The sequence below is a fragment of the Tursiops truncatus genome, chromosome 3, assembly GCF_011762595.2.
Source record: "Tursiops truncatus isolate mTurTru1 chromosome 3, mTurTru1.mat.Y, whole genome shotgun sequence".
Lineage (NCBI taxonomy): Eukaryota > Metazoa > Chordata > Mammalia > Artiodactyla > Delphinidae > Tursiops > Tursiops truncatus.
Window position 1 is genome coordinate 4,000,917 of NC_047036.1, and position 27,565 is coordinate 4,028,481.

Here is a 27,565-nt window from a genome sequence, read left to right on the forward strand (position 1 = left end):
AAGGTGCAGTGACTGTGAAAATCTCTGTCTAGAAATGGCTCTAAGTTGAGTTTGGACAGCATGCATTTCCCAGGCACCACACAGATCCAAGCCTGTCTGTTAAGGCTCTGGGAGTGTATTTCCACAGCAAAGAAGAACAGAGCAAGTGCTGTTCACATTCAAGTAATTTCAGCAAAACCCATCTGCTAGTGAGCACTTTGCAATCCTAACCATATGAGTAATTTCTCTAATGACAGAGAGTATCTCTAAATAAATTCTAAATAAGAAACATTGCAACATACTTAGGCAAGAAGGTATGTATAATTTATATAAAGTACAATTTAAGAAACTAAATGGCATTCATCCACCTCTTAGCTTCTTATACCTTACTACACGAGCATAAAGACATAGTAATTTCTGTGTCTCAGTTTCTTGGTCATAATCTTTATTTATCAATCTTATGACCAGGATGGATTGCCTATTACACATGACAATTTCTGAGAAATGATACTCTTCCCTCCGTGAATCCTTCACAAAAGGTGATGCAGCAAGTTTTTTCTATACTAACTTTTAGCAATGTCAGAAAAGCTGACACTTCTCATAAAATAAGAAAAACATTTACTTTGTTTAGTTAGTTAAGATACATTAAATATTAAGCAATTGTTTCATTTAGAAGCAAGCTGGTCAACAGCGTTTTAGAGCAGCTACAATTTAAGGGCTGTGATACTTTTCCAGACCAGCAAGAGGAGGGAAAAGTGTGAACTCTCCACATGTGAAGGAAGATACCTACTCAGACATTCAAATAAGAAACAGAGTAAAATGACTCCTTAAGATAAGCAAATGGGAAATTGAATGAAAAACATAGCCTTTGGAATCACACAAATCTTGTTCAAATCTAACTTCTCTTACTACTAGCCAAATCGTTCACTGCTATCCTTCAGTTTCCTTAGTTTGTAGATAACCTTGGCCTCACAAGGTCACATGAGGATTGGGTGAGCTGACATATATATGAAAGACCTTAGCACAGGACTCCTAGTAGGAGCTGAGCAAGTATCTGTTCTCCTCAACAACCCCCATTACTAAAATATGAAATGTAGGTTAAAACCTAACTAGAAGGTGACTGCACACATTGTCATGCAAGCAAATTCAAGTGAAGTTAAAGAACCCAGAGGTGGACTTCCCTGGTGGCACAGTGGTTAAGAATCTGCCTGCCAATGCAGGGGACCGCAATGAGAAGCCCGTGCACCACAACAAAGAGTAGCCCCCGCTCACCACAACTAGAGAAAGCCGGCGCGCAGCAACGAAGACCCAATGCGACCAAAAATAAATAAATAAATAAGTGATGTGTGATCACTACATGCTTATTAAAAAAAAAAAAAAGAAGAAGAAGAAGAAGAACCCAGAGGTGGAGTTCCGCTGACCTTCAGAGAAAGAAGACCTGCAGATGAGATGGCGATAGGATTAGAATACTTTGATATTTACACTAAAACCTTTTGGGTGATTTATTGAAAGCACTTAGGATGATTAAAATACATATCATTTAAGCAGGCAATTTAAAATGCAAGGGACTGTTTATGTACTTTTTAGAAGCATTGCTTATGCCCACACATTTGAAAGAAAGTTGTCCATTCCCAACACCTGGGAGATTACTTTGTGCTTACAAGGTATCATAAATGAGAAAAGTGCCCAGAATAGCTGACATCTTGGCTTCGTATTCCCCCTGCAGCAGCCAAAGGAGCTATAAACCTTGTTTTATTTGCAGAGATTATCTCTAACTGAAGCTGGGGGAGTTTTGACTATTCCCTTTGCAGGTCATCATTAGGTAATAAAATAAAGAGTGATGGATTACAGAATAATAAGCCAAAAGAGAAGCTAGGATATTTTATAGCACCAGTCTATGTCTAGATGAAATGTACAAGTATGTGTAGAAGACTTTGGAGAATAAACAGTAAATGTTTAAACATGTAAGGGCTGTGCTCTGTAAGCACGGCATATGTGGAAACAGAAGTCGTTATATGTTTCTTAAGAAGGTCAATAATATAAGCTGGCCTTTTCTTAACCATTTAGTATCATTATTCTGAATTTCTAATATTGACTTGACACATACCATAGTTATGTTTACTACTTCAATACATTTTTGTATTTAATATCAATCATAATTTCCTACCTCTGCCTCCAATAATCCAACATGCTGTCCACTGGAGAGTAGTTTATGGGCTATACATTCTAATAAAATTGAGCTTATTAATCCCCAACACTTTCAAGTGTCCTGTTATTAACCCTCTGAAAAGATATAGCAATACGTGTGTCATACCTTCCTCTACTGGAGGATTAAGAGACACTTTATTTATGAGAATTTTAGAGGAATGACTTATGCCCACATATTTGAAAGGGACCCACACCTAAAGTCTCAGAATGACTACAACCCCAAGCTGTGGTTGGTGCAGAGGCTTTATAGGACAACAGTTTTCTTTGAAAACAATGAAAATACTCTCTACATTGATTTAAAACTTTTAAAACTTAAAGCAAAACAAAACCCCAGCTTCACTTCAGGCTTGCATTACACGTGTGCACCAGCAGGGGGAGAATGGGCAAACCCAGCTTTTAGCCTCACCAGAAAGGCTGAGTGCCCCGGGAGCCCTGTGCCTCTGTATGTATGAAGGAACACATGTGTTTGAAATGATTTGGCCACTTCTGTCTTAAAATGTGAAGTACACTAGGAAGAATAATTTGACAGTTTCACAGATTGCAATTTTATTTTATTTTATTTTATTTTATTTTATTTTTATTTATTTATTTTTGCCTGCATTGGGTCTTCGTTGCTGTGCATGGGCTTTCTCTAGTTGCGGCAAGGGGGGCTACTCTTTGTTGTGGTGCGCGGGCTTCTCATTGCGGTGGCTTTTCTTGTTGCAGAGCACAGGCTGTAGGCGCACAGACTTCGGTAGTTGTGACTCACGGGCTCTAGAGCGCAGGCTCAGTAGTTGTGGCACATGGGCTTAGTTGCTCTGCGGCACCTGGTATCTTCCCGGACCAGGGCTCAAACCCATGACCCCCACATTGGCAGGCGGATTCTTAACCACTGCGCCACAAGGGAAGTCCCACAGATTGCAATCTAAATGTAAAAATCTCTTAAAATCCCATCATTTAAAAGTCAACTGTCGAGTGGCAGTCTTCAGCCTTGTAGATCCTAGTATGTTACCTATATTCACATCCAGCTATGAAGTCCAAGCACATTAATTACATTTTGACATTGTATCATATTCCCCTGTATAGTTTGCAAATTAATGCTCTCATTTGGCAATTATTCACGGTTCAGATTTCTCCTTTATCTCGTACACTCTTTGTTTGATCTTGGTTTCAAAGTCAGCCCCAACCAACTTCTCCCTTCTCTGGTTTCAAGCCCTTTCATCTATTCTTTGTCAAAGGTGTGACTGCTCCAGGCTCTGTCAGGGCATGGAGTGGCCATGACACAGCTGTTGTAGAAACGATGCACATGTGGGTAAAGTTGTAGGATCCCTAAGCATAATAGGTAATGTATTCTTATATTTGCCAAACATAGAGACAGATGTATCAGAAAACTCTGGTCGCTATTGCCATCATGTTTAGTTGGATGCTGGTTGGAGAATTCCTTTCATGATGAGCTAACTTTCGAAATTCCTGTGGTGTTTTAATTATCTTCCATTCGCATGTTCTTTCTACTACTTTTTTTTCATGTTAATAATATCACATTCCACATTTCCAGCTCTTGCCCAGACGGGTAGCCCCTGGTAATATTGATACTTTTTCTATCATAGGAAAAGCAGACACATTATTAGGCTTTGACCTGCTTCAATTTGGTGGTTCTTTGGAAATGGTGGTTCCACTCTTCCCTATAAACAGACAAATGGGGGTTGGGGGACCATGATGCTTTCATGGAAAGGCTGTTTAACTCACTTTCTTCCTGTTTAACCTACCAAATGCTTTTCTCCAACTCCTAAACCAGAGCTCTGGAGAAAAAAATCTGAACATAATTCAATGTACCTGGGTACCAACGTGTCACCATTTTGAAAAGGCCTGCTTTCAACCTATGTTCCGTGTTTGGTTGTTATGGAACAAACATATGGTGAATTCTGCTTTTTTACCATAGGGACGTGTACAATAAAGTACGTACCAATGATGCAATTTAAATAGTTTCAAATAAAAAATGAAAATGCACCATTATAGATAGGGAGGAATATTGATATTGAAGTGAGCACTTATTGTATACCAGGGCAGGCATTTCTGCACTCAGATTCATTGGTGCATTACTTTTGCATTTCATTATATTTACAATATAAGAATAATTTTTATTTCCATTGTAAATAAGAGAAATCTCAGGATCAGGAGGATTTTGTAGCCTGCCCAAATCTGCCATCCTACAAGGGACAGAGCCCAAATTCCAAGCCATGTCCATTGGAACCGAGAATAAATGGTGAGGTTCCCCACTAGCACTCTCCAAGGACATTCTTCCTCTGTCTTCTTGGAGTCTAATTGACTGTTTGGGCAGCACAGGAAGAACTTAGATATACAAAACCTGTGCCTTTAATCATTTTGATGTTTACATGGGGGACAGCTGTACGATTATGCACAACCTCGATCAGATGGCATGATTCCTCCAGAGAACTTTGGGGGGGCTTCTGTGTCCTTTATGGCTCTAGTGGTTACCAGCTCACATGATTATAAGATTTAGTGATGAAAGACCATAAAGACAGACAGACAGGCATAGAACATATGTTTATAGCATTTTTTAATCCAAAACTAATCAAGGAAGGCTACAGAGATTTCAAGTCATAAATAGTGGCTGGTCCCTGTAATTCAGCCTAATTCACAACTATTGGGCCCTGTGCCTTACTTAAGGATGTGACAGCAGTGTTTCTAACAGCATTATTTCTTTCAGTGTGGTAGAGCTAAAAAGGCATGTAGAGAATTGGCAAAAGGGCAGCCTGAGGGTGCACTGTGATCATAGCCGTAACAGGCTGATTGAGAGAAATGAATGTCTCACCTGGAAATAACTGAGAGAACTGGTCCCAGGCATTCTCTTTTTTAATTTCTTGTGTGAAGAAAAACAAAATACATAACTATTCAGGAATCATCCTTGTCAATGAAATACATGCATACATACTCATATATACTGATTTCAAAAAACTGTTCTTCCAGAAACTTTTTAACCTTCTGGATCATATTTTTTGGTGGATTGGGAGGTAACCTGAGCATGAATAACTTCACAGGTCCAATAATTGCCCTATAGATACCAAGTCTGTGATTTGACCAGAGTCATGGAGTTCTTGTGTATTGGTCATCTTCTGTGTTTCATGCTCTTCCCTATATTTCTATCATAATATTTAACCATACTATTTGTGCAATATCTTACACTTCTGCAGAGCTTGACATGTGGATTTTGAGCGCTCTCTTGGGGACCACACCCAAGGGTTTCAGTGTGCTGACCTGTAGAAGAGCTGGTTACTTGGGGCCAGGCCTCAGTCTTCAGCAGTCATTGTTTTATGTGCATGACTTGTGTGAAAATGCCAGAAGTCAACAAGTCAGCAGATTCCATGGAGTCACTGGCTAATACATCCTTTAAGGCAGTTGGATGTTCCCCACCCTCCATTATCTATTTGACAAACTCTTTAAGGGTACACCCATTCTAAAAAAATGTACAACAAACAGATACATACTACTATATATAAAATAGATAACCAACAAGGACCCACTATATAGCACAGGGAACTCTACTCAACATTCTGTAATGACCTATATGGGAAAATAATCTGAAAAATGGGCTTCCCTGGTGGGGCAGTGGTTGAGAGTCTGCCTGCCAATGCAGGGGACACAGGTTCGGTCCCTGGTCTGGGAGGATCCCACATGCTGCGGAGCAACTAAGCCCGTGCACCACAACTACTGAGCCTGTGTTCTAGAGCCCGCGAGCCACAACTACTGAAGCCAGTGAGCCACAGCTGCTGAGGCCCGCGCGCCTAGAGCCCGTGCTCTGCGGCGGGAGAGGCCACCACAATGAGAAGCCCGTGCACAGCAACAAAGACTCAATGCAGCCAGAGATAAATAAATAAATAAATAAATTTATTTAAAAAAAAAAGAATCTGAAAAAGAGTGGATATATGTATATGTATAACTGATTCACTTTGTTGTACACCTGAAACTAACACAACATTGTAAATTAACTATACTCCAATAAAAACTAAATTTAAAAAACACCAGTTTTTTTAATAAACAAGACTAAATTATGATGTATAGGCATGTACACTTGAATATTCAAAGTACAAGAAATTTTAAAAACTAGTTACTGTAAAAATAGTAATAGTGGTTACTTCTATGGGGTCACTGGGGGTTCAGATTGAAACTGGGCACACAGGGGCTTGTGAGATGTATGGAAAAGTTCTGTTTCTTTGCCTGAGTCATAGTTGCTTTACCTTATAACTCATTATAAATGTATAATTTGTATGGGTTTTCTATTCTATATTTGTGTATTATTTTACAATAAAATTTAAAAAATATCAAAAAAATTAATAAAAAATGTACTAAAAATTCCCAGATAGGTGAAAATCCAGCTAAGCCATGATACCCCTCTGCTGGGTTCTTACAGAAGGGACTCTGGAAAGACTTGAATCACAGTCAACAAATATTTATTGAACACAAACAATTATGGGAGAGATAATGTAGGTGAGCCTCATCTATTTGGGGGGCTCTTTGGAGGTTGAGAGAATTGAAATGGTAAGGCGTGGAGGAGGCTAAATCATCAGTAATGTCCAGTTAATGCAGAACAGTGTATCTGTATGACCTAGAATAGCTGTCTGCCACGCTTAGGACCACAGGCTTAGTCTGTGTTGCTGGGCTGCTTTCATGGCCCTAGGAAAGGAGGATGGAGCTGATTCCAAGCTAATTTGGACTTGCTTTCTCTGAGCCATCATGGGAATTGAATCCTTTTCTCACTGGTTGGCAAAGGTAACCTGCCATATGGTGGTTTAGAGAAACCAGCTGTGAATCACAGGAAGGAATCAGCCCTGGCCTGGTTTCTTTTCTTTATTTGTTGTTTGTCTTGTTTTGGTTTATTTGTCCCTCTGGAAGTGATGGATCTGCCCATTTTCTGTAGTGAGCTGTCTCCTTGAGAGGATGCTATTTGGAAGACCCCTAGATTTGTATGGACTAATTTTGCCATAGTGTTTTCAATGCTCTATTTCTACCAAAAAAAAAAAAAAAAAAGAGGTGGTATTTGCCTCATATGTGCTTGATAACAGCTTATTAAGAAGGCATTCTATTTTGTTTTTACAAATCATGGTGCTATTATTATTTGTTTCCAATCTACTCTTTAATGTGGGAATATGTAGCACATATTTGTTCAATTCTATTATTCTTATGTGACCACTTAAAGTTTCTATTTGTATTTAAAATTCAAAACAGTGAAACAGAGTACAAACCACAAGGTGTAATATATTAGTTTGGTTAAGAGCAAATTCTATTTCATAGATAAAATGTTTTTACTAAATTTGAATACTTTAAAATTGAAATGTATTTCTATTTTTAATGACTAACTGTTTTAAAACTAAAGAAGAAATCAAGAATTTTTTTTTTTAAAAGAAGGCATTCTAAAATAGACCATTTTGAATATGCATTGCCACATTATAATGATCATGCAATTTGAGCTAACAGTCTGGAAACAGGATTAGTCGTAACTTCTATAACCCCCTCGGGATTCTGACATGTGTATGAGAGTATATGCAGTCATATATATAACTAAGGCTGGAATCTGTGAATGGTCAAATTTGGTATCCATAGGGACAGATGTTTAAAGGAACTGCCTGGAAGGTTACATGTGTAACAGAAGTTGTGTCAAACACACAATGTTGGTACAAATGACCATTCCCCAGACCCCACGTTACAAAAGCCATTATGAGGCCATATTGATACTGGTGTCTGATGTCCACTTGCTTGAAAACAAGGAAACTTAGTTATAACAAACCTCACCCAAAGTTGAATTGTGTCTTAGCAAGCCATTCAATAAACGGTAAACATCTGACAAAACTGTATAACCCCACAGGGATCTTGCCTGTCCCATTCCCTGAGTGCAGGGCTGGAAAGGGAAAGACGCCAGGTGAGCCCGGGGCCTTGGAGACACAGATGCTGGGTGTGTCTCCGTGTCAGGTCTGTGAATCTTATTAAACATGCACGTTGTCACAACCCCACCCAGACCCGCTGACTGAGCACTTCAGGATGGAGGAGGAGAGCATGGGTTTTCATGGACAGAAAGTTTTGAGAGTCATGGCTGGATATGCAGACTCCATAAGCAACACCGTCAACCTACCAGTCCCTCTTCAGGGAAAGTCCATGAAGTTCCTATCGTGTATCTGCAGCAGGGAACCTGCAGATGAAAAGCTTGTGCCTCTCCCCGTGCTTTGCCTGGTCCAGGGGTAGTGGGGAGGAGACAGGTGAAGAACTGAATTCAGATGCTCATCACTTTTAGCAACAGCATTAGTGAAAGTGGTTAAATGAAACGGGACAGATGCTTTGCATTCAGCTTTGCGATGCCCCACATGGATCTCTGGGAAAGCAGCTCCAGCACTGGCCCCTAAGCTGCCTGCAGTCTCTAGTTTTCATTGCCTGCCTCTGTGTTCTCTTATGAGTAATCTGACCCCTTAGAGGGCCCTGGAGTCTGGGCTATGCTTGTTCTTAGGCTGGTTGTTGCCAAGGGCACGTCTCTGAATGACTTCACCCCACTGTGCCCCCAGGAAGCCCCAAGGTGTGGAGGGAATGTCCAGCTGGGAGCCCAGCAGTCCTGGCTGCCACCCTTGTTCAGGTCACACTCCTGGAGCCTCAGGTTTGTTTAATTTTCTAAATACTTTACTGATGTATAATTCACATAAGAAAACCTCACTGCTTCAAGTGAACAATTCAGTGATATTTTAGTTAACATACGGCACTGTGCAACCATCTCCACGATCCAGTTTTAGACCATTTCCATCACCCCAGAGAGAACGCTTGTGCCAGCAGTCACTCCCTGTTCCCACCCCAGCCTGGCAACAACTGCTCTGCTTCCTGCCTCTGTAGCTTAGCCTTCTCTGGACATTTCAGAGAAATGGAATCATACGAAATGATATGGCTTCCTTCACTCCACATACTGTTTTTGGATCCATCCATGTTTATCCATACTGCATCCCTTTTAACGGCACAATGGTGTTCCATTGTAAGGATGTACCACATTTTGTTTATCCATTCACTCACTGATGGACGTTTGGGTTATGAGGGCCTCAGTTTCTTTATCTACAGAAATGTAGCTGCTGGTCCCTACCTTGCAATTCTGTTCTGAGGATTATTGGTAATCAGATGGTATCCAGTCCCTGGAACAGAGGCAGGGGCATGATAGGCAATCAGTAAATGAATGTCATCAATATTAATATGATTAACAGAAATAGGGTGGCACGTTCCTAGAACCCGGAGCTTAAAGGACACTGTTGTGAGAGACTAGATATCAACACCAAAACCAGTGAGGAAGAGAAATATCCCCAGTGGCACAATTAAATAGCAAAAACAGCTGATTCATGAGCTAAGTGTGAACTTGATGAGCTCGTAACAGAATTCACCTAGAGCCAGCAGCTTGCCGACGCCGGAGGGACGGGTGCCTGAATCACCCACTGGGATGGATTGAGTGTGTGTGGAAAAACTTGCATGACTTCAGGAATGGCTAGTAGATGCAAATGATAGCACCCCGGGGACCCATGGCCTCTGATGAGAAACACGTGTGCCCACCCCGCCTCGTGACGCTGGCCAACTTCTCTGCCCTGACCATGCAGCAATGGCTGTCCAGCTCTGCTGTGACCCTCCCGAGCTGTCGTTGGCCTTTTGGTCTTGGTTTCCCAACCTGCACAAAGTCCTGCACACACTTTACTTCCTCTCTCTGCAGATTTCCTTGTGCAGCCCTCAATCTCCAAAATATCTACTGGGATCTTGATTGACATCATTAAAATATCTTTTTTTTTGCCACCTTTGAAGTGTATATATTTAATCTGCACCAGGTGACCTAGGAAACAGTGGTAGATTTCTTCCTCGATTTACAGAGACAGAAGCTAGGTCTCAGGACACATGCACACGCGCACACACACATGCACTCACCCTCTGAAGAGAGGCAGAGTCAGGCCTTTAACCAGAGCTTTGGCCTCAGGAGCCACCACTGGCCATTGCATCGCTGCAGCACGTGTCACAAGGCTGGGTTTAACACCTGCTCTGCCCTTAAGAGCAACACAATGGCAAGCAAGTCCCCACACCTCACCCTGTCACTCCAAACGGAAAGGTAAAGGAGGAGCCAGGCCAGTGGAGGGCTGGGGGAGGTGTGCACAGGAAGCAGGACTAGTGGACGCCAAGAGAGACCAAAGAGAGCCTGGGTGTTCCCGAGGCTGGAGGGTAGCTGGTGCAGCAGAGGCATCCTGAGCCCCCCGGGGAGTGGCAGGAGCACAGCCCGGAAGGAAATTGAGGCAGGTCAGAGGGTAAGGCTCCAGGAATTGTGCTCTCAAATCAAGGGAGGCAATTGCAGGGTTGTAAGTAGTTAGTGATCTGATTTATGCTTCTTTTTTCCTCCAAAAAAGTAGAGAAAACATTAGAAGGAGGGCAAGAGTGGAAGGGGCAGAGAGTAAGCATAGCCCTCTGGGGGAGAAGGTGGAGGCGGGATGCAAGGATGAGCCCAGAAGTTTCACGTGTCCCCTCTACCAGATGGGCTGGAAGAGATTTCCCAGAGCCTTTGCCCAATTTGAGCAAGGCCCTGCTGAATCAGTATTAATATTATTAGTAGGTGAATCTATCACAAGCGGATATTTTGCAGAGAACGTGAGCTGATGCCGTGTAGGGCTACAGGGCCACTGCCGTGGCTGTTCCCTCTGCCTAGCCCACAGCCTTCCCTCTGGAATCCGCACAGCCAAATCCTCACCCATTTAGGGCTTTACTGAAATGCCACCTTCTCAATGAGGCCTAACTGGTTCCCTATCTAAAATTGAAACCCCCTTTCCTACTCTCCCGGCGTCTTCATTCTGAGTTGTTTTTTTAATATAATTTAATTTTAGGGCATTTTTAGCAAAACACAGCAGAACTGGGTGCAGAAGTTTCCCATCTAGACCCTGCCCCCCCCCCCAGAGGCACAGCCTTCTGCCACCAGACGGCACATATGTTACAACTGATGGACCTACACTGATACACCATAATCACCCAAAGCCCGTAGTTAGGGTTCACTCTTGGTGTTGTACACTCTATGGTTTTGAACAAATGTATAATGACATGTATTCATCATTATAATACCATGTAAAATAGCTTCACCACCTTAAAAATCCTCTGTGCTCTGCCTATTCACACCTTCTGCCCCCCTAACCCCCAGTAACCACTGTTTTGTTTTGTGGTTTCTTTTACTTTTCTCCATAGTTTTGCCTTTTCCAGAATGTCATATCGTTCGCATCGTACCGTATGTAGCCTTTTCAGATTGGCATCTTTTACTTATTAATATGCATTTAAGCTTCCTCCCTGTCTTTCCATGGCTTGGTAGCTCAGTTAGTGCTGAGTAATATTCCATTGCCCGGATGCACCACAGTATTTATCCATTTACCTTCTGAAGGACATCATGGTTGCATCCAAGTTTTAGCAACTATGAAGCTGCTATAAACATCCTTGTGCAGGTTTTGATGTGGATATAAAGTTTTCAAATCTTTTGGATAAATACCAAAGAGTACAATTGCTGGATCTTATAGTGAAGTTTGTTTAGTTTTATGATAAACCTCCAAAATGTTTTCAGAAGTGGCTGCACCGTTCTGGATTCCCACCAGCAATGAGTGAAAATTCCTGTTGCTCCACATCCTTACCAGTATTTCATATTGTTGGTCTGGTAATTCTACTAGGTTTATAGTGGTATCTCATTGTTTTAACGTATGATGACATATGATGTGGAACATCTTTTCATATGCTTATTTACCATCAGTATATCTTCTTTGATGAGAGACTGTTAATGACTTTGGCTTATTTTTTAACTGAGTTGTTTTCTTATTGCTGAGTTTTAAGAGTTCTTTGTGCATTTTGGATAACAGTTCTTTATCAGGTGTGTCTTTTGCAAAATTTTTTTTTCCCCAGTCTGTGGCTTGTCTTCTCATTCTCTTGACAGTGTCTTTCACAGAGCAGAAATTTTAAGTTTCAGTGAAGTCCAGCTTATCAATTCCTTCTTTCATGGATCCTCTGGTATTGTCTCCAAAAAGTCATTGCCAAACACAAGGTCATCTAGAGTTTCTCCTGTGTTATCTTCTAGGAGGTTATAGTTTGGCATTTTACATTTAGTTCTGTGATCCATTTTGAGTTAAATTTATGTGAAGCATGTAATGTCTGTGTCTAGATTTCATTTTTTCACATGTGGATGCCCAGCTGTTCCAGCACCATTTGTTGGAAAGACTATCTTTGCTCCATTGTCTTGCCTTTACTCCTTTGCCAAAGATCAGTTGACTGTATTTGTGTCTGTATCTCTTTCTGGACTGTCTATTCTCTTTGTCTATTTGTTCTCCAGAACCACACTGTCTTGGTTACTGCAGATTTATAGCGAGTCAGGAAGTTTGGTAGTGTCAGTCCTAAGATTTTGTTCTTTTCTCTCAATATCGAGTTGGTTATTCTGGGGCATTTGCCTCTCCCTATAAACTTTATAACCAGTTTGTTGATATTCACAAAATAATTTGCTAGAATTTTGATTGGGATTGCATTGAATCTATAGATCGAGTTGGAAAGAACTGACACATTGAATTTTAACTTTTTATGATTTACATATTATTACATCAATTGTTTACTACCTGTCCTCCACCCCCCAACTCCACGATGGAATTTAAGCTTCACAAGGGAAGCTGTGTTGTCCATTGTTGTATCTGGATTGACAAGAAGAGCACCCAGCTCATAATAGGCAGTTAATGAATATTCACTGAATGCATAAATGAATGAACGAACATGCTACACATTCCCTGGATGAGAGGAACTGTGAATTTCCTCCACTATGGGATCAAATTCATGTCTAAATGTTACACAGCTCTGTAATCTATTGAATATTAGAGTGTTTAATCCATGGTGTTCTGATTATATTAGGTAGCAGCAATATCGTCAATGCCTTGACTAGGTGACTGTTGGCTTAAACATTTCTCTTTGTGTCTTGGGAATGTGCAGAGAAATATAGGATCTGAGAATTTAAGTTCGAGCCGTTCCTAGTTCAGATAGTTTTGTGTCAACCAAAGGCAATCTTACTAAGCAATCAGTCTAGGACAACATGCTCTGGTTATTTAGCTGGCGCAGTTTTATCAACACGCTAGTGGACGTGATTTATAAGAATGTTCGTAGGTGACATATACTATTTATTATGGACAAATACCACAGCCATGTATTTACCAAACTAGTCTTAAGAGGTAAGCTCCCAAATATTTGTTAATTACCAGTTGTTCTAGAGCACTGTTCTTCCATAAAACTTTGTACCGTAATAGAAATATCCGTGCTGTCCAGTATGGGAGCAACTAGTCATGTGTGGCTATTGAGCAATGTCAAGACTAAATTTTTAACTTTATTTGATACTAATTTAAACTTGAATCCCTGTGTGTGACTACTGAGCAGTTGGAGGACTGCATTCTTAATTTTCTTCAGTGTTAATTAAAATTAGTGGCCACCATTTTGAACAGCACACATCTAGAAGTTTTCCTCTAACAGAGATTTAAATCCTTGCCATAGATTGACCTGAAAGATGTCATAACATTGAAAAGCTCAAAAAAAATTACTAATGAAAAATAAGAATACACACTGCAATGATATTTAAGCTCCAAGAGAAATTTGATCTCCCTTTATAAGTAACAGCCATGTCCCATTAGGTTATCTATGTTCTTGACTTTTTTCACATTCATTGTTTTTTCATGAGGTATTCCCATTTCAATCCAAAAACCAGATCTTGGCTTTATTAGAATTTTCAGCTTAATAAGCACATTCTTTTACTATTTACTGATTCATTTATTCTGAATTTATTTTTTAATAAGTCCTTTCTGGTTTCTAGGTGGTCATTCATTGCATTTTTAAAAACCTTTTGGGTTAATAGTTGGTTGGTTTGTTTTCTTTATTTTTTTTACATTTCTCTAAGTGCAGTATGAGTACATCTCACCATTTTTAAAGAACCAGCTTTTGGTTTCTTTGTTTTTCCTCTATCGATTTCCTATTTTCTATTTTATTGATTTATACTCTAATTCTTATTATTTCTTTTCTTCTGCTTACATTACACTTAATTCAACCTTCTTTTTCTAGTTTCCTATGTTGGAAACTTAGATTATTGATTTTAGATCTGTCTTCTTTTCTACTATCTGCATTCAGTATTATAAATTACCCTCTTAGCATTCATTGCATCCTACAAATTTTGATAAGTTGTGTTTTCATTTTAATTTAGTCCAAAATATCTTAAAATTTCTCTTGAATTTCTTGTTGACCCATGTGTTATTCAGAAGTGTGTGGTCTAATCTCTACTTATTTGGGGATTTTCCAGTTATCTTGTTTGTTATTGATTTCTAATGTAACTCTGTTGTAATCTGAGAGCAGACATTGTATAATTTCTATTCTTTCAAACTTGTTAAAGTGTGTTTTATGGCCCAGAATGTGGTCTGTCTGGATGAATGCCCTAAACAAGCTTGAGAAAAAAGTGTATTCTGCTACTGTTGGATGAAGTAATATACAGATGTCAATTATATCCAGTTGACAGACGGCATTGTTGAGGTCCTTAATGATTTTCTGCCTACTGAATCTGTCCATTTCTGTGAGAGGAGTGATGAAGTCTCCAACTACGATAGTGGATTCATCTGTTTCTCCTTTCAGTTCTATCAGACTTCACTTCATGTAGTTTGGCACTCTGTTGTTAAGGTACATACGTGTTAAGAATTGTTGTGTCTTCTTAGAGCGCTGACTCCTTTTATCGTTATTTAATGCTCCTCAATCCCTGATAACTTTCCTTACTTTGACATCTGCTCTATCTGAAATTAATATAGCTACTTTTGCTTTCTTTTGATTAGTGTTTTCGTAGTATAGTTTTGCACCCATTTACTTTTAATTTATCTGTGTCTTTATTTTTAAAGTGGGTGTCTTGTAGACAGTGTATAGTTGGGTCATGTTTTCTGATCTATTGCAATCTCTTTTAATTGGTGCATTGGACCACTGACATTCAAAGTTGATGTAATTGAATTAACATCTACTATATGTGTTACTGTATTTTATTTGTTGCCCTTGTTTGTTATTTCTGTTTTGGCCTTCTACTCTTTTTCTGCCTTTTGTGGTTTGAATTTAGCATTTTATATAGTTGTATTTTCTGTCCTACTTTAGAATATCAGTTCTACTTCTTCTTTTCTTTTTTTCACCCAAGAGTTTGCAATATACATTTACAATTAGTTCAAGTTCACTCTCAGCCCCCACCAGTATTGCAGTTATTTTCCAGGTGCACACGGTGGTAGAGAAACAACATGGTGTGCTGACAACAGTGTGTAAATCTGAGTAATTTTGAATTTTAATCTTAACTACCCCACTTCCTAGCTCTACAATGTTGGGAAAATGTATGCATTTAATGTCCCATTCCTTTAAATGGGAACATTAATTCTCACTTCATATGTTTGTTATTAGAATAATAAATAGAGCAAAACACCTAGCATATTACCTGCCACATAGATGGTGCTCAAGACAAAGTAACCATAAAAGTTCTATAAAAGTTGCATCTGTCTTGTGTTTTAGAAACATCACTAAGGAGACTAGAATGAGTAGAATATTCCCAATACAAATCACACTTTTGGAGAAATGACAAAGAAGTACAGTAAAAATGAAATGAATTAAGAATTGAAATGCCTGTTTCTTCTAATGAGCTGGATCACTTTTTCACAGTGTTGATTGACACTCGTGGTGTCACCTGAGACAAGCTTGCAACCAGTTCAGTGAGGAATCCCTTACGCAGCAGGAAGGAATCTGATACACTGCCCAACCAGGCTCATCTCTTCCTAATTTACATTTTATTTTTTGATTCATGCAACTTTTATAGACAGCTTTTCTAAATAGATATACATTAATAAAGATCTATCAGCATTTAAGTGCGAAGCAACAAATATAATACAGTAAACATCCTACCTTCAAGCTTCAACACTTTCTTACATTGCTCAGAACCAGCATGTTTTCTTTTTGTTTTCTTTTATTTTTTATTGAAGTATAGTTGCTGTCCTTACAAGTGTATGGTATAGTGATTCACAATTTTTAAAAGTTATACTTCATTTATAGTTATAGAATATTGGATATATTCCCCATGTTGTACAATATATCCTTGTAGCTTATTTTATACCTAACATCATAGTTTGTACCTCTTAATCCCCTAGCCCTTGATTGCTCCTCCCCCCTTTCCTCTCCCCACTGGTAAATACTACTTTGTTCTCTGTATCTGTGAGTCTGAGAAACAGCACTTTCTCATCACTGACAGGGCACCCACTCTTTCTCTCTTTATAAATGCAGTACAAGTGTCGAGTTTCCCAATGTCAAATGATTTACAGAACTGGCGACGAGAGATGCAGGTGTCTGGAGAGCTCCCCTGCAATGCCTGGGAGAAGCTGACCTTTTCTGAAGTTGGTTAATAATCCACCCAGTTTACCTCCCAGTGGTTACTGTGGGCAGGTGTACACCAGATATTTTATGAGCTACTAAGTAAATATTCTCGATTCAGTAAAGAAAAGCACTGATAAAAAGAAAACATTAATCTTCCACAATTTACCTAATCATTTAAATAAGCTTGCAAACTAATAATACAGCAAGATTTATTGCAAGATTAATGCAGCAAGAAAAAAGGAGTAACTTTTTTCTTGTACTTTTCAGTATGTATTGATTATAGAGGAATATCAAAATATCAGTCTTATCAGTTATTGCGTCGTTCTATGTAGTTAGTGAAATAGGGGATTATTTAAATACAGAATACTGTAGCTCAGACTAAATTATAAATGAAACAAGCATAAACACTTGACTACTATGTTAGTGAAAATTCAGAAGTCCTCCAGAGGCAGTTCTCTCTTGCCTGCGGATCTGGTCCTCTGGGCCACCCAGGATGTAGCCTTAAACCCAGGGGAAAGCAGGAGGTGGTTTTGAATCTGGAACAGCTGTCATAGAACACAAGTGTTTTAGGGGAGGAAGCCAGAAAGCCTGAGGCAGCAGGCCAGAAGCAAAGATGTGTTTGGGGTGATGATGTTGGGATATACCCACACACGGTCTTCAGAGGGATCTCGTACTGTAGAGTGAAAAATCCCCCAGAAACACCTTGCATTACAGAAGGGAATCAGACATCATCAGGGTGAAGTACGATATTTTACACTCTTTGTTTCATTAATGCAGCAAATATTTTTGCTTAGGCCATGTATTTTGGAGGCCATGTATTTTAAATATATATTATTTGTTAAATCGTACAATCTCGTGGCAAGTAGCTGCCTTTGTATCCACTCCCTAGAGGACAAAACAGCACAGAGGGGATGAGTAAATCATCGGAAGTCACAGAGATCATGTTAAAAAAGGATGATAAATGCTGGGTGTCCGACTCATCAGCCTGTTCTCTGCGAGTCCCCCCAGTTTTGCATCAGAGATGCTGAACATTATCTGCTCTAGAGCACCCACAGGAGCTTCTCATCTTTTCAGGGTGATTTGAAAAGCAAGGGATGGTTTGCATGTCAGAAAAGATTTTTTTAAAGCAAAAAATTACTAGTTTATTTTTTTCAGTTTAACATTGCAACTAGTTACCTTAAGTAGTGTACAAAACCTCTCTGGGGAGTGTTATCACACAAGGTTGAACATATTCATGATTGCTCATGTGACTCCTGAGTTAGTTTAATTGCCAAAGGGATGAAACTAGCTTTAGCTATTATTTAATTCCATACTAGGCTCTTCCTTGATAGAACTGAAGACTTTAAAATATTGACTATCCTAGTTTAGTTGGTAGAGTTCTAGGGCAAAAAGATTCCCAGGGCATCCATGGAGCTCACCAATGAGAGCCCCTCACCTCCTCCACCTCAATCCAGAGCATAAATTCCAAGTATTTCACCTCTCCACTGCTAGCTGGCATTTGGGCCCCGGGAGGTCTACACCCCATGGGGCTGATGGCTTCATTGATAGTTTACCAAGTTTACCTTCTCTTACCTCTTTCCCACCAGCGGAACACCATGGTCAATGCTTAATCTCTGAATGTACGATAAGCCCGGTTGCCCCTCTCTTTTCTATCTCCACCGCCAACCCTCCTGTCCCTGAGAGGTGTATTTGGCCCTTTCCCAAGATCTCAGAAGTGCTTCTCCATGTCTGTCATCCTGCACTGTACAAATCTTCAGACCCATGCAGGACAACTCAGTCCACCACAGAACTTTAGTTGGTGTGCAGTGATGGGCCCTAAGCCCCCCCAGATGAGAATCAGACTCAAGCATCTAAATCAGAGGCACTCTTAGGACAGGCAACCAAGCATCAGTGTCTTTGAATACCCAATCAGGGTCTAATCAGTGTCCTAAATTGTCAAAATAACTTGCAAAAAATCAGTACACATATAAATACTGTACTGGAGAGTTCTAAATTATAGCTGGATAATTCTGTAGGAGTAATTCTTTGTATGATAAAATTATAAAGGTATTTTAAAACATTTAGAAGGATTTAAAAAATTAATCTGTAATCCCATGATCCAGCAATGCCATTGACATTTTTTTTAAAGAAAGGATGCACACAGAGTTTAAAAACTTGAGCAGTGCCTAAGGATGTAAAAATGGTAGTGGAATCCCCCTCTTGTATCCCTCTTCCTCGATTTTCTCTCCCTGAACATAACCAGCATCAACAATTTCTCATCAGTCCTTCTAGGAAAATTCTTTACACTTTTAAAAATGAACACATTTGGAATCCCACTATATACTTTATTATACACTTTTTAAAAATAACAACTTCTGGGACCCCTACAGTATAAGCCTTAAACTTACAGGTTTTTAATTTATTCTGATTTTGTTCCAATCCTTATACTTTGCTTCCCAGATGACCTTGAAAATGTTGTTTTATCAGCCTGATTCTCTATTTCCTCATCCATAAAAGGAGGAGCATAATGATACCTACCTCACAGAATTGCTGTGAGTGATAAATAAGGTGTAATATAGAAAATGTTGGCCATAGTCTTAGGAGTTCACACACACACACACACACACGCACACACACACACACACACACACACACAATGTTTAGTTAAGATTATTATCAGGACATAATTAGCTGGCCTTTTTAAATCATTATGTTCTTGCCAAATATGTAAATGTACTTTTAAAGATTACCTTGAATTAGTTGGTAAACATTTAAATTATTTCTTGTTTTAATTATTTTTTCATTTTGTTTGTATTTTTTATGCTATTACAAACAAGGATTCAATTATACATTCACAAATACTTATCAATATTGGGGACATGCCTACAAGAAGTATTTGGCAAGAATTCCAAAAGGTTAAAGCAGAAACTAACACACCATTGTAAAGTAATTATACTCCAATAAAGATGTTAAAAAAAAAAAGAATTCCAAAAGGGTAAAATCCTAGAATTGAATTATACATTTTCAATGCTGATAGATGTGGCAGGTCTGGCCCCAGTCTACCCTTTCCCAGTGTCATTGCCTGTTTGTTCCCATTTCTCCTAACAATTATCAAGTTTGAAAAATACTTGTCACTCTAAAAGGCAAGTCTCTCAATTTTCTCTCCTTTAAGATATTTTTGTCATTGTTTGTGCTTTCATTGTCTGTTATGCTGTACAGACATTTTTTTTGTGTTTTCATAATCAGTTCTTTCCTATTTCCCAAATACTTTGCTTAGAAAGACCTCCCTGATTCCCTAAGAAATTCCTTGTGCTTTCTTCTGGATTAATTTTGTCAAGTTACACTTTTATAGAAAGTGTCACATTTTATTGAAGTCTGAATAGAATTTTGCTACTTACTATATTAGGATTATAATTTTATGTCTTTATTTGGGAACTCCCCTCACCACCTCCACCCATATTAATATCTAGGGTTGTGTGCTTTCTCCTCCAATTTTTGCTTTAAAGGACCTGACCTTAATATGTTGTGCACTCTCTTTGCTCCTGGAGTCGAGTCAGGACACCTCCACACCAGTGTCTCTACCAGGGTGCGGGTGGGGAAAGGGCTCAAGAGTGGGGCTGTCCCATCCCTAATTCTCAGACCCCTGTGCGACCCCTTTCAACGTGTGCTCTCAGTGGCGGAAACAGCACGTTTGTGAGCAGATAACAAAACAGTGATGTGCATTTCTTTCTCCCTCTCTATTTTGCAGTCAGGCATGATAAGAACCCAGGAAGCGGACTACTTCTTGAAGCCCCTCCCTTCACACCTGGCAGGGGGCCCCAAGGACTCTGCGGGGGGTGGGCCTCCCTCCCACATCCTGTACAAAAGGTCCACCGAGCCTCGGGATCCGGGGTCCCACCAGGTCGCGATGATGGAGAGAAATTGGCGGCTGGAAAACCGCCACCTCTTCCACCACGAAGATCAACCCCCGCGCGGCGGCTCCAGTCTCAGGCACCCACAGAAGCTGCATTTCTGCGGAAGACGCAAGAAATGTATGTAAGGGCGATTCTTTTTAGTATTTAGCGATTTGGACATTTCTGTAAGCCGACGGAGTATTTTTAATTTTCTTCAAAGTAGTCTGCCCTAGAGGTGAAATTTGTTGACTGCCTTTGCTAAACTTAAGTGATGATTCCAAAGCAAACCCATCAACTGTATGTTCAGTTTAAAACATCTCTCCCTCATAGATGGATAGATAATGGTAGATGTTTTTCTGTGTTTGTTTGTTTTGTTTGTTTGTTTGTTTGTTTTTAAAGAGCTGTTCCCTGGGCAGATTAAATGACAAGGTGCTCAGAAATGCAGAATCCACCAGATGTCTTCAAAAGAACCCTGGCATGTCTGCCCGGTAATTCCGTACTTTTGAGGTCTAGATTTATTAAAGCTCACATGCTTCTCCTGCAGAGGTGATTTGTCCCTATGCAGGTTTATATACTTCACTCACCACGTCAGAAGACAGAGTATGCATGACAAAATTTATCTGCGATTTATCACCAAGGCTTTATCGAAGTTCTTTTTGTTTGTGTCATGGACATTTAAAAATAGATGTGATATTTACATTTTATGTAGGAACATCTCACAAACTCAGGAACAGGAGTTCAGTGTTTTCTGGACTTTTCCTCACTTCCTTCGGCTTTCCCCTCAAGCATTGCTTTATTTAGCAAACCTTCCCCAAGGAGCCTCTGGAAAGCCCATCCTTCTCTGCAGCTTGGTTTCGTTGGCTGCTAGACCCAGCACCCTCAAATAGAGGTGGGCATGTGCAGGGTCTCCGTAAATACTGTGGAGAAGAGAGGATGACCCAGAATCACTTGGCATCTTTGATGAAAGAACAAGTACCGTTGACCTGTCAGCACCTGTGCGTCATCTGAACTCACATCTGAACTGTGTAAATTGTAACTAAGTCTCAGGCTACATTCAAATGGACTTGAAAAACTCAAGCCAAATTACTAAGAGTGAGTTCGGTCTTAGGGGAGGCACCAGGAAGAACAATGTTGAGCACAAGTAGAGGGAACGGGAGGCTGCGAAGGTCAGGGAAGACAGACTGAGCGGGTATTGGAACAGGGCACACTGACCAGCCACAGCTTCCTGAGTCTGCGCAGACAGGGAGAAGCTGGCGGAGGCGGCTGGGGGCGGGGCCAGGCAGAGGCGGGGCGGGGCAGAGCGGGACCGAGGAGAGGGACTCAGGCACAGACAAGGTCAGAGCCAGGATGGTGCTCACAGGGCTCCTGGTGAGGGTGTAGTCAGAGTAGGACAGATTCTGTGTGTCGGGGACAGAAAGATGACCAAGCACCTGGATCCAGGCAGGAAAGATGGTCAGGGCTGTCTTCACCTCTTTGACAGGACACACCAGGGCCTGAAGCACATGTTGCAGTGTCTCTGATCAATCCAGCAGTGCTGACCATTCTGGAATGAATATGACCCTTTCATTCTTATCTGGAGGTGATCAGAGTCATTCATGCCAGTAGCCCTAAGGCACAGTTGTGCACACAGGGCGGTACGATTACGCTGTTTGGTGGGGCTGTGTGTGCACGTGTGTGTGTGCATGTGTGCACATTTGTAGGTGTATTTGCTTCCACAGCCGTTTCAGAATCTCAGTAGATGGGGTTGGGTCGTAAGAGGCAGTTATTTGAAAAAGATACTAAACTGTACAATAAGGTTTGTGTTTGGAAAATGAAAAAAGAAGTAGCCACTGTTTTCATAATAAAACTAGAAAAAAAAAGTGCAACGAAACGCCACTTGCTGGTGGGCGGCGTCAGTGGTTGATCTGGTGCTGTTTGACTTGCCCCCGTTTCGGTCCCCTCCTGCTGGGTACATGGCAGCTCCTGAGGGACTGGGGGCCCTATCTAGCAGAACTGACACACAGCACCTCCAGGATCAGCATTTAATTCTCAGGACTCAGTTACTTGTGCAGGACAGTTCCATGTTGTCCATGAGGCTTGGGGCTTCCCTGGAGGAATCCTGGTCTTCTGTCTCAGTGGGGTTCACACTACAAAGATTCTTCCGTAGAGTTCAGAGAATGAGAGATTGTTCTGTGTGTTTAGGCATCTCTCTCTGGAAACGGGCAGACAAAAGCAGATTGATTTGCTTAAAATCAAAAGTGATTCTGAACCTCAGACTCATGAGTTAGCTTGCTACTTCCAGCTGCAGGCTTCACGGGTGGGTTTTGAGCTGGGACTCACGTGTTTGGGAAAATGCTGCAGGACCATATTGAGGGGGGAGTGACTTGTTTTGAGGGACTTGTCAGATCCCTGGCTAGTAAGATCACCCCCCCACCCCACCCCGGTGCTTCTGCCTCTGTTCCAATACTGGGGGCCTGGGAGGCTGCTATGCTCCTATACTGTGTCCATTTGCACCCTGTACCTATGGGAATTAAGACTAAGGGTCCTGGGACCACACTGCCAGATCTGAAATCCATTTCCAACACTTTCTAGTGAGGGATTGTGAGAAAGTTACGTTCATTCCCCATGCCTTCGTGGCCTCACTCCTACCCATGGCTGGTGTAGAGAATGAATGAGTTATACATAGACATCTCTTAGGGTGGGGATCACATCTGTGTAAATTGCATCAATGTCATCAATGCATGATGACTGCTTATTAACCTTTAGCCAGTGTAACAGTTATCCTCCGAAAGGTTCGTTTAGGTTTGGAAGTATTTTAGCAGAGAGATAAAATGCAACAGACATGGGAATCAGTCAAACAAAACAGCATCTTCTAGCAGTGTGTTCCATGAATAGAGCTGGCATAGCCTTTGAATTAGTACCACCTAAATATGGGGATATTTTGAAACCTACTTTCACCTGAAACCATTCTAACCACATTTTCTCAGGCATCCACTAAACCTAGTGATTTTTAACATAATGTTAATTTACTGATTATTAATGCCAAAACTTTTTTTTTTTTTTTTGTGATACGCGGGCCTCCCACTGCTGTGGCCTCTCCCGTTGCGGAGCACAGGTTCCAGACACGCAGGCTCAGCGGCCACGGCTCACGGGCCCAGCCGCTCCGCGGCATGTGGGATCCTCCCGGACCGGGGCACGAACCTGTGTCCCCTGCATCGGCAGGTGGACTCTCAACTACTGCACCACCAGGGAAGCCCCAAAACTATTTTTAAATGGCTTACTCCAAGAGGACCGAGTACATTTTGTCTTTTCATTAAATTAGATAAATATTTGCAATGCTTTCTAGGAAATTCAGTTCTGCAGTGAAGTGGATCTGTTTTGAGCAGTTTATAACCCATTGGAAATACTACAGACAAACCAGTTGTGTGTCTAGACATGGGAATCAACTTTAAAAATTTTTAGGTCATTAAAAGTCTTCAAATAAGAACACAGTATAAGACAGCACTCCTTTTTGTAATTATTAGTTTCATTGTTTTATCAATAACTCCTTTGCAGAGCCCTGTTGAACAGATCTTTATGTTCATAGTCTTTGAACATCATGCTTTTAGATAATAAGAGCTCAGAGCCAAAGTGATCTTCTTTTTGCTTTAAATCAGGACAAATTTATACAAAAGTCAATATAACAATGAATTCCATGACATGTAGACTATGCACACTTTACTTAAATGTAGTGTTCCACCTTAACACATGTTTTGCATCACAGTTTTAAGGGTTTTATGATTCGTTTTATGAACATTCATTTTTAAAATCCATTTTCTTTAGCACGAGTTCCACCACTGGTTTTGTGTGACAACTTTACATTCATTTCCTCTCTGAACGCCCCCCCTGTAGACATGCCCAAGCCTCCCAAGGAAGACCTTTTCATCTTGCCTGATGAGTATAAGTCGTGCATAAGGCACAAGCGGTCCCTTCTGAAGTCTCATAGGAACGAAGAACTGAACGTGGAGACATTGGTGGTGGTTGACAAAAAGATGATGCAAAACCACGGTCATGAAAACATCACCACCTATGTACTGACAATACTCAATATGGTAGGAATGCCCTTCTTGTTGAAGTCATGTGTGTGATTCCACCTAATGGTGTGTGTGTGTGTGTGTGTGTGTGTGTGTGTGTGTGTGTGTGTGTTTTGTGTCCTACTTTTATTTGTGGATTTATGTCTTGTACACAAGAAATATTTTATCTGTGATAACTCCTTCACTTTTACTATGCGCCAATAAGAAGATCCTTTTTCAATCCTTCGGAGAATAAAATTCAGAGGATGAATAATTTGACTTTCTCTGTAAGCCAGTAACATATTTCAAGTTTACTGATGTCTTCATTTATCAGAAATCTATAAGAGGATGTGGAGACATCTGAGTGCAGTAAATCTGCCCATCAGCATTATATGTGAGATTTTAGATGACTGTATAGAAATACCCATCTTTTTAGGGATAGAAGTGTTCAAATATTGAATATGCATCTTTCTATTGACAAGAACAAGGAACAGTACTCCCTTTAGAAGGTTGCTGCAGAGAAGATGTGACTGTGGCAGCTTTAGTCATTAATGAAGAGTGGAGCAAGGTGTCTAAGCCCCATTCCCCCCAAGTGAGACCTGCATAACAGAAGACAAAGTATGGGGTCATCAAAGTGTATTTTAACATAGTTGTGATGACAATGTTTGAAAATGTTTTATGTCCTACCTCTATAAACAGAGTACCCCTAAATGTATTTCAACTTCCCATGAAGTGGTGTGGTTGCTATTACTGTCCTCATTTTTGGTGGCCAGACCCTCGTGGTTTATGATCTCCCAGGGAACTGAGGGAGGAGGTGACACAGACTGCAGGTCTGTGACAGCCCCCACTGCAGGTCTCTGATGTGTGCAAGCATTGCCTCTGTTGTGCAGAGCTTTTCCAGCATTTCTACACCTCAGTGCCAAGTTAGTTCCCTGCTGCTTCCCATGTCTGGTGACTTGCCCTCGCTCATCACCCCATATGCCACTCGGATCACTCATTTTTACACATGTGACCATCATCCCTAATGATGGTCACATCATCCTTCCCTGATCACCTTCTCTCCACATTGTTTTCCTTCTCTTTCTTGTATCTTCTTGGTCTTTTCCCAAGAACTTCTCTTATTCTTCTGGAATATTTTGCTAGGACAGCTTCAGGAGGGCTCTGCTGTGTATCATCACTATGAGTTAAAAAATAAATTAAAAGAAACAAAAAGAAACCTCCTTATGTCTAATGAGGACACTTACCAACTAGGAGGCCTGATAAGAGGTGTTTGATAAGAGGAGGAACCTGCCTCCACAGACTTCATTATTTTACTTCCAGGCACCAAGAGTAAGGATCCAACAGTTGGTATCATTGGCTGTTAGATATTCCCATACCTGTGTGTCTAGCAATGTAAGAAACTTAACCTTGCTATGTCACTGGAGAACACAGGATTGGCCTTCAGCTGTGGACTCCAGGCTAAGGGCTGGGGGAAAAGTGTGCCGTGTATAGGGACTGATGTGGATTACCTGTCCTTTTCAGGTGTCTGCTTTATTCAAAGATGGAACAATAGGAGGAAACATCAACATTGCCATTGTAGGTCTGATTCTTCTGGAAGAAGAACAGGTATTCTTTGAAACCAGTAGTTTTTTTCCCCCAGAAAAATAAATTCAAAATAATGCTTTGTTTTCCTAAATATAATTGTTCTATGGATTCTTTACTTCTCTTTCCCTTGGGGACAAAAATGTTTTAATATTTTGTGTCTAATGCAATGAGTTTCTTGTCAGTTCCTGTAATGCTTATTTGTTTTGTGTGTGTGTGTGTGTGTGATTTTTGTGCAAGAGTAGAAGAAATACTCATCTGATTGGCTAATAAGAAAATGGAATAGAAGAGCTACTTTAAATACCCTGTTGGAAATACACTAGGAATGCAAGGTGCAAAACTTGTCCTCAGCCACTGTGAGCTTTGATGATGGAGATGAAGTGAGCCCTTTGGTCTTTTGCTAGAAGACCAGCAATGTCCTGTAGCCCAGAAGTTAATTTGTACTGTGTGTCAGTGCATTGTTGTACTCTATTGCCTCCCAACTGCTGAGACTGACCTCCACCACCTTTGGTCTCGGGATTTTATTTTTGTAGAGATTCTAGGATGTCAGGCACATTCCTCTCATTGCACACAAACCCCCAGATTATGCTGGATCTTGGGAGCAGTGGGCATAAGACTGTCTGTTGCCTTCATTTCAGAACCCTGTGTGAACACACAGAGGTACCCCTCCATTCACAATAAGGACTCGTGTGAATATTCCGTGAGAAGTAAGGCGGACGTCTTAGCCATAAAGGGCTCTCACTTGTATTTTGCCCCAAGCTGGTCATTGATTGGACCTGGGGGCGTAAACCCTGGGTCCTAGTCAGGCACCCTGCGTCCAATTTCACCCGGGCTGACATCTTCACAGAATCGCCTGTTAGCCACAGTTGTCTTGTTTATGAAACAAATGATTTTTAGATGAAATCTGAGATCATTTATGAGATTTAAAATGCCTTCAGATTTTCAGTTTCTGGGGTGCTGCCCTCTTTCTCTGCAGGATGGGGCATGCACGGGCAGAGCTGCTTCTAGCCTGAAGAGTCAGCACGATACAACTCCATTGTCTTTTGTGTGAGTGTGTCTGCAGAGGGGGTGCTGAACTAGCAGGCCTTCTCAGGTGACAGGTTAATTATTCTTTGTATTAAAACGTTTCACCTTGGAACTCATCCAAGCGGCAAAGAATAAGCGAGGTTATCATTTGATCGTACACCTGTGTTAACTTTAATTAATGCAGTTTTCCTGGAAATCACCGGCTGAAGAATGTAAGGCATGTCCCAGGGTTGATGTACAGCATTTAGCTTGGGTGCATTTGACTCTCTGGAAAGACACAATAAACATTTAAGGGGAAAACATAGTCAGTGACTGAGAGACGCAATTTCAAAGCAACACTCTGGTCATGAAAGCTTTAAACAAGTTCTTGTCCTGAAATGGAGGTATTTAACCTGGTTTTCTCTGACCGTCCTTAGAAAAATATATCATACCTATAAATAAGCTTTAAAGAAC

At 40.7% G+C, this 27,565-nt stretch overlaps 1 protein-coding gene across 1 annotated transcript in view; it reads left to right on the forward strand.

Moving 5' to 3' along the window:
* Positions 1-27,565, forward strand: part of ADAMTS16 (ADAM metallopeptidase with thrombospondin type 1 motif 16) — a 163,003-nt gene that overhangs the window by 18,859 nt on the left and 116,579 nt on the right. The window contains exons 4-6 of the mRNA XM_073801842.1: positions 20,330-20,612; positions 24,345-24,544; positions 26,027-26,110. Coding sequence (XP_073657943.1) covers positions 20,330-20,612; positions 24,345-24,544; positions 26,027-26,110 — 567 coding nt within the window. The remainder of the gene's footprint in view (positions 1-20,329; positions 20,613-24,344; positions 24,545-26,026; positions 26,111-27,565) is intronic.